Genomic DNA, 16,961 nt, shown 5'->3' with positions numbered 1-16,961 from the left:
AATTCCTAGCCTGCTTGGTGAGGAGGGCTATATAGTCTTGTGCCAAGGCATACAGGTAGATTTGCATATCTGAAAGGGTCTGAAGAGGTCTTTGAAAGAGAACTGAGGAGGACTGACAGAGGGTTGTCATAGGTATTAGGGATACCAGCCAAGGTCATGAGAACTTAAGCTTTTTGTCTTAGTAAGAGAAATTCTTAAATTCCTTCTTGGAGAGATCTAGCCCTGAGACCAACCACTATGTCCAGAGATGCAAAAGTCTGGCTACTCTCCCGAACAGTTCCCTGAAAGAAGAGTGTAGAGGTGAAATACATGGCACAGTCCTTGCTAGGCTCCTGGTGCCCTGTCGCCAGTTACAGTGTTTAGTAGAATTGAAGATCTCTGATCCTGAAGAAACTAAGTATCTGTTGCCAACTCTACTCACTTCCCCCATGTGGACAGCTTTTACTTGGGAAGAAGGAAGCAACAAAGAAGATGTGGTGGCAGCAGTGTAGAAAAGCATAGCTTTCCCTGGAATTGTGTTTAGTGGCATCCCTAGTGATAAGAGAGGCTGAAATGATTCTAAGATAAGAACAAAATTGTGATATCATCCAGTTCATAGCAAATACCTGGATTTCAAAGCAATCGGTAAATTTTTGGTACTTAAGTTTTCTAGACTCATAATAAGAGATCTTAGCAAATCATACAAATCCCTCATTTATTTTAATTAATTAATTAATTAACTAATTTATAGACAGGGTCTCACTATGTAGCCCAAGCTGGTCTGGAACTTGGTATTCTTCTGCCTCAGCGTCCCAGTGTTGCGATTATAGATGTGTATTCCCACACCTAGCCAAAAGCCCTCATTTTAAAGACAAGACTAGGTAATTTAAGCAAATTGCCTATGGAGTCATATACTTGAAAGGCTGGAATTAGAACTCAGCTCTTTCTATTCTTGGTTGAGTGCTTTTTCCACCAGAAGAAATCTGCTGCTGTGGGAACTAGGATTTTCTAGAAAGAGTGACAGAACTTGTCTACAATATAAACCTCTGTCTCGCTTCTACCTCTGATTTTTCTTACTTCCTGCTCACATTTTTTCATTTTTTACTTATGAAAGAAATTGCTGCTTGTTCTGAAATATCACAAATTAAACTAAAAGGCCTAGAATAAAAGACCAGTCCTTGATATTGAGAACTTAGAGAACAAGACATAGGGAAGCACCAGAAGAAGCATTAACTTCATAAGACTAGCTCACCAAGCAGATTAACCAAACATGTTAGGTGGCAAAAATTGCTGTAGCTAGACTTTCCCTTTCCTGAAAATGAGAGGTTTCTACATCTATCTGGTTGTGATGTGGAGGGTTCTGTCTCTAGACAGCCTTGCTCATTTCTAAGACACTTTTATAGCACCTGACATTTCATAATTCTCAGTGACTCTGATTACTTGTTTAATGTCTATCTTTTCTGCTAGTCTAGTCTTTATAAGGGTAAAGACTGCCTTTTCCACTACTGTTTGTCCTACACCTAGCAAACTTACACAGATTAGATACTTTGGACCTTAGAACATTTTTAATTTTTTTTTTTTTTTTTTTGTGGCAGTACTGGAGTTTGAACTTGGCCTCACACTTGCTAGACAGGTGCTTCTACCACTTGAGCCACTCTGCTAACTGTTGTTTTAATATTAATAGCTTTTGTTGTGCTTAGTCAACCTATTGTCTTCTCAGAAATACTGGAAAAATTACAAAATGAAAAAAATACACTAACTTGGTGGAGATTTAATTATTGTCATATGTAACTATAAACCTGTCTTCTATAGCAATACTTAAAAGTGATATAAATTACATTTTTGAAGGGTAATATAGAAAACAGTAACCAATGAAAAGTTTCCTGTTCTTTAGTCACCAAATTCTCCCAGAGCTAATCAGTGTTACTAATTTTTTGCCTATTCTTCTAGAACATTCTTGACATTTACTATCAAGTACTTTAGTGTGTATTTGAACAGAGAGGAGCCTGCAATGCTCACTGCCTTGTGCTTTCCTTTTTTTTCACTTAACAGTATGTGTACAAGATTATTCTGTATCAGTTAATAATGTCCTCATTTTATGTTTAATATTCTGTATAGATGAGGTGTCTGCAAACTACAACCTTTGAGTCGAAATCAGTCCTGTGCCTTTTTTGGATATTCCATGAGCTAAGGATGATTTTCACATTTTTAAATGGTTGCAAAAAGTCAAAAGAAGAATAAAATTTCATGGCATGTGGAAATTGTGTGAAATTCAGTGCTCATAAATAAGGTTTTATGTGAACACAGCCACATGCTATCTATTTTCAAACTGTAGTTGCAGAGTTGAATAATTGGATTTAGGCCCACAGAGCCTAAAATGATTTTGAACTGACTTTTATTTTATCTTATTTTGGTGGGACTGGGTTTGAACTCAGAGCCCTGTGTTTCTAGGCAGTGCTGCCATTTTAGCCCCTTCCCCTAACATTCCCTAAGGGAAGACAGAGCCATCTGCTCTCCCCAGTCCACATGCCAGCCTCTGGAAGTCCTAGTAACAGTTTTCTGCTTTTTCTTCTCGTGACCCAAAGGTATTTAAAATACAAAGCTAAACATGGGGCAGGAACAGAAGCAAAAGACTCCTTCTTCTTGTGTATTATTGTGCTTCCTTGCCCCTCACACTATGCTTGATTCAAGGTGATTGTTTCCTTATAAACTGAGAAATTATTTAAGGAAAGTAACTGTATTAGATGATTTAGGTTTTGACACTCACTGTCACTGTTGGCTGAAGGTTCTTTAGTTAACAGAGGTTAGAATTTCAAAGAGTCATGAAGGTTGTTTGTGACAATAATTGACCAACATCTAGATTTTGCCTTATTTTATATTCATCCTCATTTCAGGAAAAGAGGAAATAGTAGAAGAAATAATTATGTAATTTTGCTATTCTCTTCTTCCTCCTCCAGTTCTCCCCCTTTTTCCTTCTCAAGGCTAGTTCAAAAAAGTAATTTTAGATACTATCCTTTGCTAGATATTTTGAAGGCTCTCTGAGTACCCAAGTAAATAACCATTATTGAAATTTAAGATAATAAATTCATGGTTCTTTCTTTCTTTTTGTTTCTCTCTCCCCTTTTTATTATCCAATATTTTGAGCAGATTCATATTCAAAGGACCGGGGACCTTGGATAGTAAAACCAGTGGCCTCTTCTAGGGGGCGGGGCGTCTACCTGATCAACAATGTAAGTATGCACAAGATGGCAGAGCTGACACTCATGTGGGACCTTTTCACTAAAAAACAGGATTCTCTTCTGAAATCAGCTTCTGAAGTGAGTGGAGGATGGCAGTACACTGTTTATCATTTACCTTATTGGTAGGAACCTCCTCCCATGCATAGCAGAAAGTCACTTGATCAGATTTGGGGAAAGACAGCCTTTTGTGTTAGCAGAAAAGTGTTACCTTTTCTGCTCTCAGCATTTTGTCACGTTAGCTCCTCAGCACAAGCATTAATTGGTAGCATATAGCTTTAGTTGAGCTGGACTGTAAGTTCCTGCTTTCTGCTATCACGCAGATTCATTTTAGTTTAGTATGGCAACCTTGTTCCTGCTGTTGCTGCTCCTTTCCCTTTCCTCTTCATTTCTTCCTGCTCTTCCTCCTCCCCTCCCTCCGCCTCTTCTTTCTCTCCCCTCTCTCCCTCTTCCTCCTGTTCTTCCTCAGAAGCCACCATTGTCTTCGTTCTTTGCAAAATTCTCATTAAATATTGTTTTAGAATTTGATACATATACAGAGTAAATAAAATAAAATCCCAACTTCAGTCTCAATCTGTAGATTTTTCTACAGTAGTTAGTTGACATAGGTGATTTATGTTTCTTGTTTTCTCAATTTTATGTCATACTTGGTAATTTCCAGTTTGGCACTTATTATAGTCACATTACTACTACCTGCTCTTCCACATTCCATCCTAAGTTTGTTTAGTTTTGATATTTTAAAGGGTTCTGACATTTACAGTTTTCTTTAATAACTGTGACTCAGTTATCCTCCTTTATAAGCTGAGTAAAAAAGTTTAAGCTCAAAAGAAACAGACTATACAACATTGGTATTCTGAAATTTAGCTAGTATTTTAGTCCAGTCTTTTTTTTTTTTCATTCGTTTCTCCTGGACATTTTGACAGGCCTATGCCATTTGAAAACTCGTATGTTTCCTTTAGTTTTTTGGGAAAATTATCCTCTTATTGTCTTTTGGAACCCCTTTTCAAGACATTCTGGGTCTCTTCTTTGTGTTAACTTTTTCTCATTTTTAATTCTTTACTTTTCTCCATCTTAGTCTTCTGGATCACCAGTTTTAGCTCTATTCATTTTGTTATTCATTCATCCACTGGATTTTTAAATTGGCTGTCATACTTTAGCTTTCAGAAACTCTTATTTTTCTGATCTTTCTTATTTCTATTCTTACTGCTTACTGAATATAGTTTTCCTGCTTGTCTTTCTGAGGATACCAACTGAAATATCTTTAAAGTACTCTTCTGTTCTTGAACTTTCTTGGGACTATCTTTCTTCCTGCTATTGGATTCCCTCAATTTTGATAATCCTTAGGTGTTGGGCCATGTTTATGAGTAAGAGACTGGACTGAATTTAGCAGCTGGCCTGGGTTTCCCCGTGTAGGACTCTTTCCCTGACAACTCTCCCTGGATGAGAGGCATTTTGTGTAAGGGAAAAGCATGCTGACTGTCAGGCTTCACTAAGGTGGATGGGGTTGAGGTGTGGGTGAAAAGTATGCCCCTTCCATCTTGCCAAGGTAAGGTGGGCCTCATTGTGACTCCTGGGGAGATTATGGTGTGTTCCCTCTTGAAGAGTTGGGGATAGAGTGCCCTCCATTTCTGTCCTCCATGTGATCTCTCACCCACACATGAGGTCCTGCCCAATCCATTCTGGGTTTGGTCTCAAGGGCACAAGCTGTGGATTGGGGTGCTAGAGAAGTCCACTGCCCTCCTGTTCCCATGCTGCTTGCGAACTAATAATCCAGTTCATGTTCTTTGGCCCACCCTACTCCTCATACTTACTGATTGCCAGCTTCGACCTTTTCAGGGGCCTTCATGGGAACCCCCCAGTCCCCCCCCCACACACATATTTTGGATGAGGGCTTCCTTTGCTGTTTTTTCAGCCTTATCCCATTTATTTCTGTCTTTCAGGATTTCCTTAACTTTTGGTCTGTTCTGGCTCCTTTTGTTTTTTTCTGGTCTTGTTACTTCATTCTTTTGAAAATATCCTTTCTGTCCTTCCAGTGGAACTCTGGAAAGAAAGGGAAGATAGGGGTAGATATTTTGTGTGTATGGCCAGTACTCCACCTTAAATTCCCCAGTTACCTTTTCACATCGAACTGTTTCTTGTGTGTGTAGAAATGAACTTTCTGAGGGGTCTTTTATTTTGGAAAATCCTCAAATTCAGCTTGGGCCTAAAACTGTACAGTAAACAATGATGACCAGGCCTGTCATGCCTGGATAAATAGAGGCTCTGGTTCTGATAGAGCAGCTACTGTAGAACCAGGCCCCAGCTCCAAGGCCTGTTACCTGGGCTGGGTCTCATGTGACATAAAACCTGGTCATATGCATTGGCTTTCTCTTCTTGTCTATCTGACCTTGGTGTAAAGGCTCCTTCAAACAGCCTTTCCTTCAGCTCTCTGCCAGGAGCTCAGTGTTGTTTGAATCTCATGGATGGTGCTTGTTTGGGTTTGGGTTTTAGCTGCCAAATAGAATTGCTAGGGAAAGTCAAATATGGTACAAGTTTGCTTTTTATTTTCTTAGACAGGAGTCAAAAAGAAAAGGATGTATTCCTGGCTCATATGGGACTTTTTTCTTTTGGAATTCTCTTTTGCCCTCATGATTTATTCTTTTAAAGCTAACCTTATAAAGAATAGAAGACTAGCTTTCCTCGGTGGGGCAGGAAACCCAGTGCCCTAACTCTTCTCTGATGTTGGGGTTCATAAGGGGAATGACATGTCTTTAGGGAATGCACATTTGGCAGGCTGGGTAAGAGTCTCTTTCTCCCTCCCACCTCTCACTGGGCTGAATCTATTGAGACCCCCTGCATAGATCAAAGTACTTGGCAGGACCTTTTGCCTTTCCCCTCCCCCTTGGTGAAGCTTTGGAATGAATCTGATTCTTTTAGGTATTTAGTGGAGGTGCCAGACAGAAGCCTGGGAAGATGCCAGCAGGCATGAGGGGTGCTGGCAGCATGTAGACCTAATGGGAACATACTCCAGTTTCACCCCCAAACTGGAATTTTATCACTTTTCATCCAGCCATACAAAAGTTGTCATTAGTACTCCTCTCCCTTCTTAATGCAGAAGGCCTAACCATTCCCTCTTTTCCATACCTGGATCCTTTTCCATGGAATATGTGACCTATTAGCCAACTAAATGAAGTAACTCTTTCCAAGGTTGCTGCCTGCTTTCCTTTTGGATTTGAGGGGAAGGAATGGAGTGCTCAGGCAAGGATCTGTGTGCAGAACTCATGTGACTGGATGAGGGACTGTGGCAGGGGGTGGAGTTAGGTGTGAGAGTCCAATGACAACAACTTTCCCTGTCTTCCCACTGGCAGGAGAAAGCCTTTTAGTAAAAACTTCCCTGTAGTAGTCATAACCTGTTGGAAAATATCCACAACTAGCAACTTTTGCCATAAGGAGAACAGGATAAAGAGTAGAAAAAGCAGTGCTTTTATATAGTAACTGTAGAGAGCAGTGTGAACTCCTGTTGATGGGAGTATCTTGGATGGTAGGCTGACATGGCCTTTTAGTGATGTGCTCTTTAACTCTACAAATTCAGCATAAAGGAACAAAGCTGTTTGCTTTAGCTCCTTCCCCAATTTAGTGTATTCAAACTAACTGTGAAAGACACAATATTTTCGGATTAAGGTGTAGATTTGATTATGGAAGTCAATTCAGGAGTCTGTCTCTCGCATTATTCATGGTAAATGTAGTATTAATATTCTCCTTGAGATTGTGAGGTATCAGGAGAGTGTCACTCTGCTCACTCCTATACTTGTGAATAGGATTTTGTACTCTTGTTTCTGTTTGCTTAAATGTTTTTTAATCTTATATTCTCTCCTCTTATCATTCAACAAATATTTAGGAAGTGCTGGCTGTGTTCTATGTGCTATCACTCCTTTATTCCTTTTGCGAAATTCTCCTAGTTCTTCTGCATTCTCTTAATTCTTACATATTTTATTATAATTCAGTGCAGTGCTCTGAGTAGAATGTCATGTGACAGTAATGATGAATGTTGTTGAGCTGTAGAATTTAGTAATTAGAACCACATATATGCTATTGAGTTTCCCGTAGTAGTAGTAATAGTAGTAACAATAATTGTTATTCCTTGAGCATTTAACATGTTCCTAACACTGTGCCTTTTAATTATAATCTCACTTAATCTTTATATAGTTATTATTTATTTTTTAAATGGTAGAGTCAAGGTTATAACTCAAGTCTAGTCGATTCCAGAGTATACACTCTTAACCACTACACTCTTCTACTTTGCAGTAACTTAAAGATACCATAAGCTTTAATACTAAGATCCAGTAGTTAGGAAAATGGGTATGTTTCTAACTTTCACAAAAATTCAGGTTCCTGCTGTTAGTCTGCCTTGAAAGGAAGTTTTCATTTTGAAATAGAAAATTTTTAAATGAGTTAATCAGGGATTGATGAAAAGGAAATAGGCTTGAGGGTATCAAAAAGCTTTCATTTGTACAACACTAAGCAAAGAAACCATACCTAACTGCTTTTATTCTGTGAGCTTACAATTTAATTCCTAATGCAGATAGAAATGAGAGGTAAAGAGAATAGAACAAGTATTAAAATTACCTAAGTAATACACAGTGTTTATGTTATGCATAATTCAGTGGATAAAAATGTGTGATGAAAAAGGGAAGAGAGGAAATGGGTACATGCATTAGTTGTGTCATGGGATGGAGATCACCACCAGTGTACTCTCTGGAGCAGAGGACAGTGGGTAGTCATGTATCAGCTATAGCCGGTAGGGGTTCCTCAGTTGGAAGATGGCTGTGATTGATTAATTTCAGGTTTGGAGCACAGCCTACAGCTTTACTGCTTTCTTACTCACTAACTTACTCAAAATGGAGATAGTACTTGTGAGAAACTGATGGAGAAATGTAAAGGCATAAGGAAATGGCATGGGTGGTTGAGTCCATTAGGGGTGAATCAGTACTGATGTCATCATGTTCATATGATACAGAGATTTGTGGTAAAAGCTGCAGTCTGACTTTGAGATAGTAACAGTGGGAAATGGGTGGAATCTCATTATCCTAACTCCAGACTTGATCGTGGTTGTCATGAATAATGTTATGGGTTATAACATTATTTTATGAAAAATTGAAAAAATTCAGTATGAAATGCTTTGTTGTTTGTAACAAAAGCATTTTGAATTAAGGAGACAATTATTTTGGATCAGAATATTGGGGAGAACAATGTATAGTGCTTAAAAGTAAAGTCTTTGAGACAGACTGCCTGGATTTTGAACAGTTACCTAACCTCTGACTCTTTCCTCTGTAAAACGTGGATGGTAATCTACTTGCCTTGTAGGATTGGGTGAAGATTAAATGAGATAATACTTGTGACATACTTAGAACAGCTCTTGGCACATAGTAAATACTCAGTACATTTACTACTGAGCTGCTGCCATAGCTGTTATCATAATTATTACTACTGCCATCTCCTTTTTTGGATTCCTTTGCCCTATATGGATTGATTTGCAGCTGGTCTCGCTGTCTTAATCTAGTCACACGTGGAATTGTTTTGTTTCAGGGTTTTTTTTTTTTTTTTTTGTGGTGCTGGGGTCAGGGCCTTGTGCTTGGTAGGCAGGTACTATACCACTTGAGCCACACTGGCCCCAGAAGTTTTAATCGTACTATTTCCTTAATCTAGAATCCACAGTAACTTCCTATTTCCCTCTATGTTAACTTTAAACTCCCCTTGCCAAGCATTCAAATTTCTTTGCCAGTGGGGTCCCTCCTTCCTGTAATGAACTGTCCCTTTCATTATTTTCCAAGTCAGTCTTTTAGCTTCAGGCCTATAAATCTGCCTACCCACCTTTCTGCTGGACTCTGTGCATGCTGTCTTCCCACGATGGTCTCCTTTCCTCCCTGCTACATGTCTGGTATCTTTCAGCACTCACTTCTGCACCTCCCCTTCAGGCCATGCCTAAAGTGGTTCCTCCTGACTGGCCCACTTTGCTACCAGACATTTTGTATTTGTGGGATTGCTGCTTTGTTTTCTTTATATTTGTTGCTGTCTCTCTACTTAATACTAAACTCATTGTGGATTGGAATGGCTAAACCTTAAGCTGTACGAGGGCAGAGATTGTGTCTGTTTTCTTCCCTGCAGTCCACTGCATTATGCAGTGTCCAGTTGTACTCACAATTTATTGTATAAACGAACTTCTTTTTTTTTTTCATTGAAGAAATCTTTAAAAGATCTATTTCAGTATTTTGGGACAGTTGCTTATCAAGTGCACTTAAGTGAGTCAATCAGATACACAGAGGAAATGCTAGAATCCACTTAAATCTGGAAGTTCTCTAAACAACTTAATGACAGCCTTCCTTTAAGAATAGCAGTAATGTTTTTAAACTCCCATTGGTCTTTGTACTTTTAAAGAAGCGTTTTTTATTTTTTTTAGTAGCTCTTATTTTTTTTGGCAAGTAAACTATTTAATGTCATACATAAATCATATATATATATAAATCTTTAAAACTGTTTACTTAGGCTGTATTTATTTATTATGTGAGAGGGTCTATGTAAATTTATTACCCCCATTGTAATTTAATACTCACAGTGTTTTTAGAAGTGGTATGTTATCTAGTCAATTGAATATTACGGGGACCTTAGAGGAAAACTTCTCCTGGAGTTTTAGTTTTCCACATTATTTCTTAAAAGGTTAAGAATTTTTGCTTCCTTATTATAAACTAGAATTCTTTGCATTTTTCCCTTTTCATTCTTTCTGTTTACTCAATAGCCAAACCAGATTTCCCTGGAAGAGAACATCCTGGTCTCCCGTTACATTAACAACCCCCTGCTCATAGATGGTGAGTTATGATTTCACCTCTTGACCAGATTGGGCTAGATCTTGCTAAAATTTTTAATCTTTTTGTAGTCTTCTCTGTAAGTCTTTTTAAAACTGGTACGAAATTCTAGGTACTGTGGCTCCAGAGATGAGGCCAGTTCCTTAACTACCACTAGGGATTATTTTGATGATGAATGAGATAATATAAGAGAAAGTGCTTTATAGGCTATGCACCAATCAATATATATATACATACACACACACACACATATATATATACACACACATATACACACACATATATATATATACATATACATATACATATGTATACATATCATATATGGAAGCTGTTGTACAGTATACATACAGTAATTATGCATTATATGGTAATGTGCTACATACATATATACCACAATAATATAGCAGAGATGTGGGGTAGTGTGTACTTCATATGTAGAGGAGTGTTCATTCTTTCAAAGTTCTTGGTTATATTGTCCTGTTCATTCTCTGACAAAAAACAAATGAACTTAGCTTTTCCTGTAATTCCAAACTTTTTTCCAGATTTCAAGTTTGATGTGCGCCTCTATGTGCTCGTGACTTCCTATGATCCTCTTGTCATCTATCTCTATGAGGAAGGACTGGCTAGGTAAGAGACTTTGTTTTGGGGCGGAGGGTTGGGTGGGCATATTAGAGTGGATCTATTAAAGAGATTTCTAAAATGAGGCTGTTTCTTTCTGCTTTTTTTCGATTCAGGAAAATAAGAGGGCACCCAGGTGGGCTTCACATGACAGAAAACAGTCTTTAGGTACTCTGCAGTCTCACCTGAAGGTCCACAATGTATAGGTACACACTTGCCCAGCAGAGATCTTTGTCACGGGGTATTTTCATACAGTGACAGTTGTTACAGAAATCTTAGGGTATTAAGATAATTTGCCATTGTTCATCAGAGTAGATTAGAAAGAAAAATAAAATTCAACATTTATTTACCTGTCATTTACCAGGCATTTATTTTAATCCTCACAGCAGCCTTATAAATGGTGTATTTTTGTAGTACAAAACAGAGGAATGAGGCTTCAAGTGATTTTTCTGACTTCACCTGGCTGGGTGGTAGTGGAGTGGGGATTAGAACTCATTGACTGAACTGTCATTCTCTGTCATAGTTAGTTAATACCCTATCAGCTGCTTCTCCTTCATGTGTGAGCCATGTGCTTTGCAATGCTCCTGTATACACTATTCTCTTTCTTGAGGTAGTTTGTAGGTTTTAAGGTATTGTGACTTCCATAAGTTCACTTTATAAGTTGGAGTTTTGTTTCCTATGTGCATAGAGTTTTATAGGTGATAGTTCTTTCACTAAACTTTAAGTTGTTTAAAATGTCATATCTTTGTTCTGTTGTGTCCTCTTCCCCCACAAATGATAATAATAATAATAATAACTATTATTTTGTTTTTCTACTACTTTGCTCTGAAGTTCTTATATGTCATGGTCTTGATGTGATAAAGCATAGCAGTTGATGAGGTGGTTTGCATCTGTGAGAAGTCATGATATGCTAAAAAACATGGTCTCTGCATGTTTCTGTATTTTGAAAAATGCACTTTGAAACTGGAGAATACCATGGGTGAAAGAAGGCTACCTATTTATATGTAGATGATGAAGAAAATAGTCTCTGCCCTCCCAGAAAATTAGCAGTCCCTGTTTATGTATAGGGGCTTTGACACGTTTTTGGACTCTATTATGTTTGAGGGGTTTTTTTGTTTTTTGAATTACAACATATACCTAATTTCTGTCAGTGTGTCTTATGACTAGAACTGAAGCTTGTAGCTGGTTGAACTATGTCTTTCTTTCTCCTCTAGGTGGCAATGACAGCATTTCTAAGCCTTGTCATTTTTTTTTAACTAAGATTTATGAGTTCAAGCCCTAGGAATACCAGAGGCTACCCAAACTCCATAGTTCTGGCATCTTGTCCCTAGAAAATTGAGAAAGGGGAAAACTAAAACATTTCCAGACCAGGCATCCCAGCATGAACTGACTATTAGCTCTAATCAGATATTCACAGGAAAGAAGTTTTCTATAATATTTGTGGATACATGTGCTCTCCTACTTCAAAGTACAGATTGACAAGGTATAAAAGCCTAGTTACCGTATTGTCCAGAACAGAAAGAAGGGGAAATATACTCCTAAGTTCTGCTCAGGGATGTAAGGTGCTGAGGACTGCGGTTTTATAATTTGTGACTTTCTTTCATATCCTGAGCCTTTCTATTCTCCTTTCCCCATTCATCCTCACTCTTGCTTGGGAGCTGATTATGTCCTTCTATAAATTGGACTTCTAGAATAGAGAAAATATGACAAAGTTATTTGTGCTCGTTCTTTGTCAAGGATATCATACTAGTATGTTTTGCATAATACTGCAAAGATAGTTCACCCACAATATTAGTAGCCCTCCCTGTGGGCAAAATTTGGCAGTTTTAAGACCTTTATAGTTCAGAGCACAAAATGAGAGCAGTACTAAACTTTTTGTTTTATAGTTTTATTACAGATATGCGAACGTTTGGCTGCTCATGTGTTAGACGTCAGAACTTACTGAACTTGAGTAACTCTTGTTTCAAGCGGGAACTCTGTGTGTGTGTGTGTGTAATTAGTGGAAGCTTTTATGTTTTTCTTCAGAATTAGGAAAGCAGCTTTTTAAATATTCAGACCACATTGAACCAAAAGACAACATGAATTTTCAGGGCTTTGGTTAGGTTGACGTGAAAGTACAGGTGAATATTAAAGCTTTATCAAAGGTTGGTACATGGCAGTATGATGAGCTGTTTGCCACAGGCCTGCAAGGTCCATTGTTCTGTGCAGTAACCTCAACGTGCCTAAGTTCCTGTGTCTTTATTCACTGTGTACCTTGGCACTCACCTGCTTCTTTTCATTCCTCAGAATGTGCTCAACCGTGTCAGTACATTTGACAATAGTCTATAGCTCCTCTAGATCTGCAGCTTCTAGTAATCTGAGTCACGTGTGTTTTAGACATAACTGAAGATGATGAGTTTGGGATGAGATCACTAGGTTATTTGATTTTGAGGCTCAACATGGGAAACCATAATCTTTCCTAGAGAGACAGAACTAGAGGCAAAAATAATTAGTTTCCTTCTTTAGGAAGGAAGGCTCTTCCACTGTATCATTTCTGTTAGAGGCCTCAAATTAATGCTAGGTAGCAGAAAGGTCATTTTGCAAAGCAGTTTTATAAAATAGATTGTTTTATGTGGACTCTTCTTTTGAAAACTCACTAAAGAAGAAGATCCTATTTTCTTTATAGATTAATGGTCTTAGTCGTCCTTGTTGTTTTATTCACACAGGAAGTAGGAGACCTCTCCCCACCTCCCTTATTTTTGGCAGGAGGCAGAAAGGTGCAGGGGTTTGAACTCAGGGCTTTGCTCTTGGCCTAGCAAGCACTCTACCACGTGAGCCACAACTCCAACCCTTATTATTTTAGGTTATTTTTCAGGTAAGATGTGAGCTTTTGGCCCAGGCTGCTGTTGGACAGTAATCCTCCTATCTGGGATTATAGATGTGATCCACCATGCCCAGCCCCTGTTTTCTTACATGTGGATAAAATATTGGAGAAGTATTTAAGTGAAATTGCCTCTCTGGTATTTAGGTTCAGTGTCTTGTGGACCTGGTAATAGTGCCCTGAGGGTTGACCCTGCTTTTGATTTTTCTGAGCACATTTTAATTTTTGCACCAGCAGTGGACATTCAGTTTCCAGAGAGGGTGCTGTTCTCACCAAAATGGTGCAGATTCTTTTTTTGTCAGAAGTAGAAGCCAAAAAAACTTTGTCCTGGATTGTACAACTTTAGGTGGATCCAATACAGTGTTTAAAAGATTTGACAAAGCTCTTTTTGAGAGCCAAATTTTCACTGAAACAAGAAAAACAAAAAGTTAAAACACAATTGTTTTGAAAACCATATGTCAGGTAGCACCAGCACCTTGGGGGACATGAAAGTGCCCACCAGGGAAAGATGAGCATTGTATATATGCCATGCAAGTAGGACTAGACAGCCCTGAGAAGGCCACTCAGTCATACTTTTCAATGGAAATTCAGAAAATACCCCAAAGCATTTGTAATGCCTGTCCTTCCTCCCTACCCCCAGTTCCTTCTTCAGTAGCCTTTCTTGCTAATTAACACTGGCTCCACAGGGATATTTACCTTTTCTCTGCTGGATTCCTGTGGTTTTGAAAGAATTCAGGTACTTGCTGGTTGCCAAGGAATTCAGATTACCTCACAGGCTGCACACTGTCCAGAATCTGCCACAGCAGCAAGTGGGGGGAAGAGACACCAGCAAGGGGGAGAAGCCCTTTCCAGTGCTCATTGTCACTCTCCCTGGCAGGCCCTTGCTGTTTGTGAAGTTTGAGTCATTTCTGGCTCTGAAGAGGAGGATCAGGCTGGTAATCCCCTCCCAGACGACTCTGCAGGGCGCTGCCTAGTCACCACAGCACTTGGCAGCCTCCCTGCTGCAGCTGGTTGACAGCACATCAGAGAGCTTGCGGGCCTCTTGTTCTCTTCCATAAGATTTTTCTGGGTCAGGCTAGGATGAAACCCAGTGGCTCCAGGCAAGTCTGCCTGAGGTGCAATCTCTTCATCACCCAGGCCTCTCTGGCTCAGGATGGCTGCACCTGTTGCATGATAACTCACCCTTGCCACAGCTAGGGTCTCCTCAGGCTGGCTTCCTCTTTTTTTTGTTTTATTTTTGTACATTTTTACCAAATATCGAAAATATAACCACCAAAGAGAATGTTTACCTGTTCTACATCTAGACTTTCTGTGTCTTTGACCATAAGATTACATGGTGTCAGATTCTTAGAAGAACAAAATAGCTTTTCAGTAGGGGAAGAGAGTTTACAAGGTCCCACTAATTCCATGCTTGTATCTCCATTTGAGTTCTGTTTTGGTAAAGATGTTGAAACAAGTAACATTTTCTGTTAACATTTATGAGTGCCTACTTGAGATATTTCTTGACTAAGGTGGCGTTAGATCCCAACAAACCCATCGTAAATTGAAACAATCATAGCTGAAAATGCATTCAGCATTCCTAACCTGCCAGGCACCCTGGCTTATTAACATGGTTTACTTTACAATCAAGTATCTGTAGTTGCTATCTTTTCTTTTTTGGTGGTACTGGGATTCGAAGTCAGAGTCCCACGCTTGCTAGGCAGACACTCTACCACTTGAGTTACTCCGCCAGCCCTTAAATGAAGGTGTTTCATGAAACATTCTTTTGGTACTGGAGTTTGAACTCAGGGTTTTGTACTTGTTAGGCAGGATTTTGTGGCTCTACTGATAGAGCCACACCTTAGATCCTGTGGGTGACTGGGAATTACAACTTCCTGTGCTGTCCAACATAATCAGAGAGTATCATAGCACATATTGTAACCCAAGAAAAGATCAAAAATTTAAGTATGGTTTCTCCTGTTTGCACATCACTTTTGGACCATTGAGAGTGGAAAAATCCTAAGTCCAATTGTAAGTCATAGAATGCCTGACATTGAAATCCTTTCTTCATACGCATTTGAATTTCAGACACATTATTACTATTGTCTTGGTTGTAAGTGAGAAACATAAAGCAAAAAAAAAAAGTGTAGCTTTTGATTTAAAAATTGGTTGGAAGGACTGAGAGTGTGGCTTAGAGGTAGAATGCTTGTCTAGCTTGTGTGAGGATCTGGATTGAGTCCCCAGTGCAGCACGCATGCATGCATAAAAGAAAGAAAGAGAAAGAAAGGAAATCCGTTATTTGTTTTCAGAGTGGTCAAAAAAATGGGCATATAGTTATATATTCATCAGTAGGCTGCGAAGTAGTACTCAGGGATTCGATTTTTCCAAGAAGGTAATCCTTATTTAAAGGTGAAGACTGTGAAATTCTGTTGTGAGTGCTTTTCTTAAATTTTTTTTAGTGGGGGACGTTTGTACTCAGGGCTTTGTGCTTGCTATGCAGGTGTTCTACCTCTTGAGCTATACCCCCAGCCCTCTAAATCTTGATCTCATTAAGAGGGAGGTTCAAGACTCAATTCATCATGTAAATTTCAGCCTGTGTCAGGATGTATTTGCAAACTTGATCCCGGGATACCTAGTAAAGTTATCTCTTTTAGGTTGTTGCTAATAAAAAAATGTGTTAAAGCTTTCAGACCTAAATAGGATGAAATATGATAGGATGAAATATGTGAAGGTCTAATTTAAGAGTTACAAACCTACTCACAAGTACCTTCCCTGAAGGAAGTTGGGTAGGTAGAGACGAGAGTGGGAGAGCACCTGCCCCACCTAAAGGTATTTGCTATGCAGTAGCCATCAAGTCACTGATGTTGGAATTGCCACATTTTCTGGTATTTTAGGAGAGGCTGAAGATCTGTTTTTTTTTTTTTTTTGTCATGAGACCATTTTTTTAGACTTTTAATTTTGAGGACATTTTGAACTTGTGGAAAAGCTGGAAGAATAGTGTAAAGAACTACCTTTTACCCTTTGTCCAGAGAGCTCATTCAAGCTCTCTGCTAGTTGTCCTTCTGTTCTTTATAACAAAAAGGCCCAATCAAGGATGGCATGTTATGTTTAACTGTTAAGTCTCTTGACTCCTTTAGTCTGGAGCAGTTCCTCAGTCTTTCTGTGACTTCACAACCTCAGCATTTTTGAAGATTACAGGCTAGTCATTTTGCAGATTGTCCCTCAATTTGGGTTTGTCTATATTTTCTCATGATTAAATCTGTGTTACTCATTTTGGGCCAGAATGCCACAGAAGTAATGACATTCCTTTTCACTGTGTTCTATCTGATGGCATAGTTACTGGGGTTTGACCACTTGATCAAAGTGATGTCTACCAGATTCCTCCATTGTAAGGCTACCTTGTCTTTCCCTTTTGATAGTTTGAAACCATGCAAAATCTCATTCTTT

The 16,961-nt window shown here is 38.8% G+C and overlaps 1 protein-coding gene across 16 annotated transcripts in view; it reads left to right on the top strand.

The window, feature by feature from the left end:
* Positions 1–16,961, top strand: part of Ttll5 (tubulin tyrosine ligase like 5) — a 264,716-nt gene that overhangs the window by 30,570 nt on the left and 217,185 nt on the right. For all 16 annotated transcript variants that reach the window (XR_012446084.1, XM_074067497.1, XM_074067496.1 and 13 more), the window contains exons 7-9: positions 3,127–3,209; positions 9,988–10,057; positions 10,600–10,684. Coding sequence is in view for 15 of the 16 variants with exons in the window: in XM_074067497.1 (XP_073923598.1) it covers positions 3,127–3,209; positions 9,988–10,057; positions 10,600–10,684 (238 nt within the window). In the remaining variant the exon portion in view is untranslated. The remainder of the gene's footprint in view (positions 1–3,126; positions 3,210–9,987; positions 10,058–10,599; positions 10,685–16,961) is intronic.

The sequence above is a fragment of the Castor canadensis genome, chromosome 3 (assembly GCF_047511655.1).
Source record: "Castor canadensis chromosome 3, mCasCan1.hap1v2, whole genome shotgun sequence".
Classification (NCBI taxonomy): Eukaryota; Metazoa; Chordata; class Mammalia; order Rodentia; family Castoridae; genus Castor; species Castor canadensis.
The sequence above is the reverse complement of the archived record's forward strand: the minus strand, read 5'-3'. Positions and strand labels throughout refer to the sequence as shown.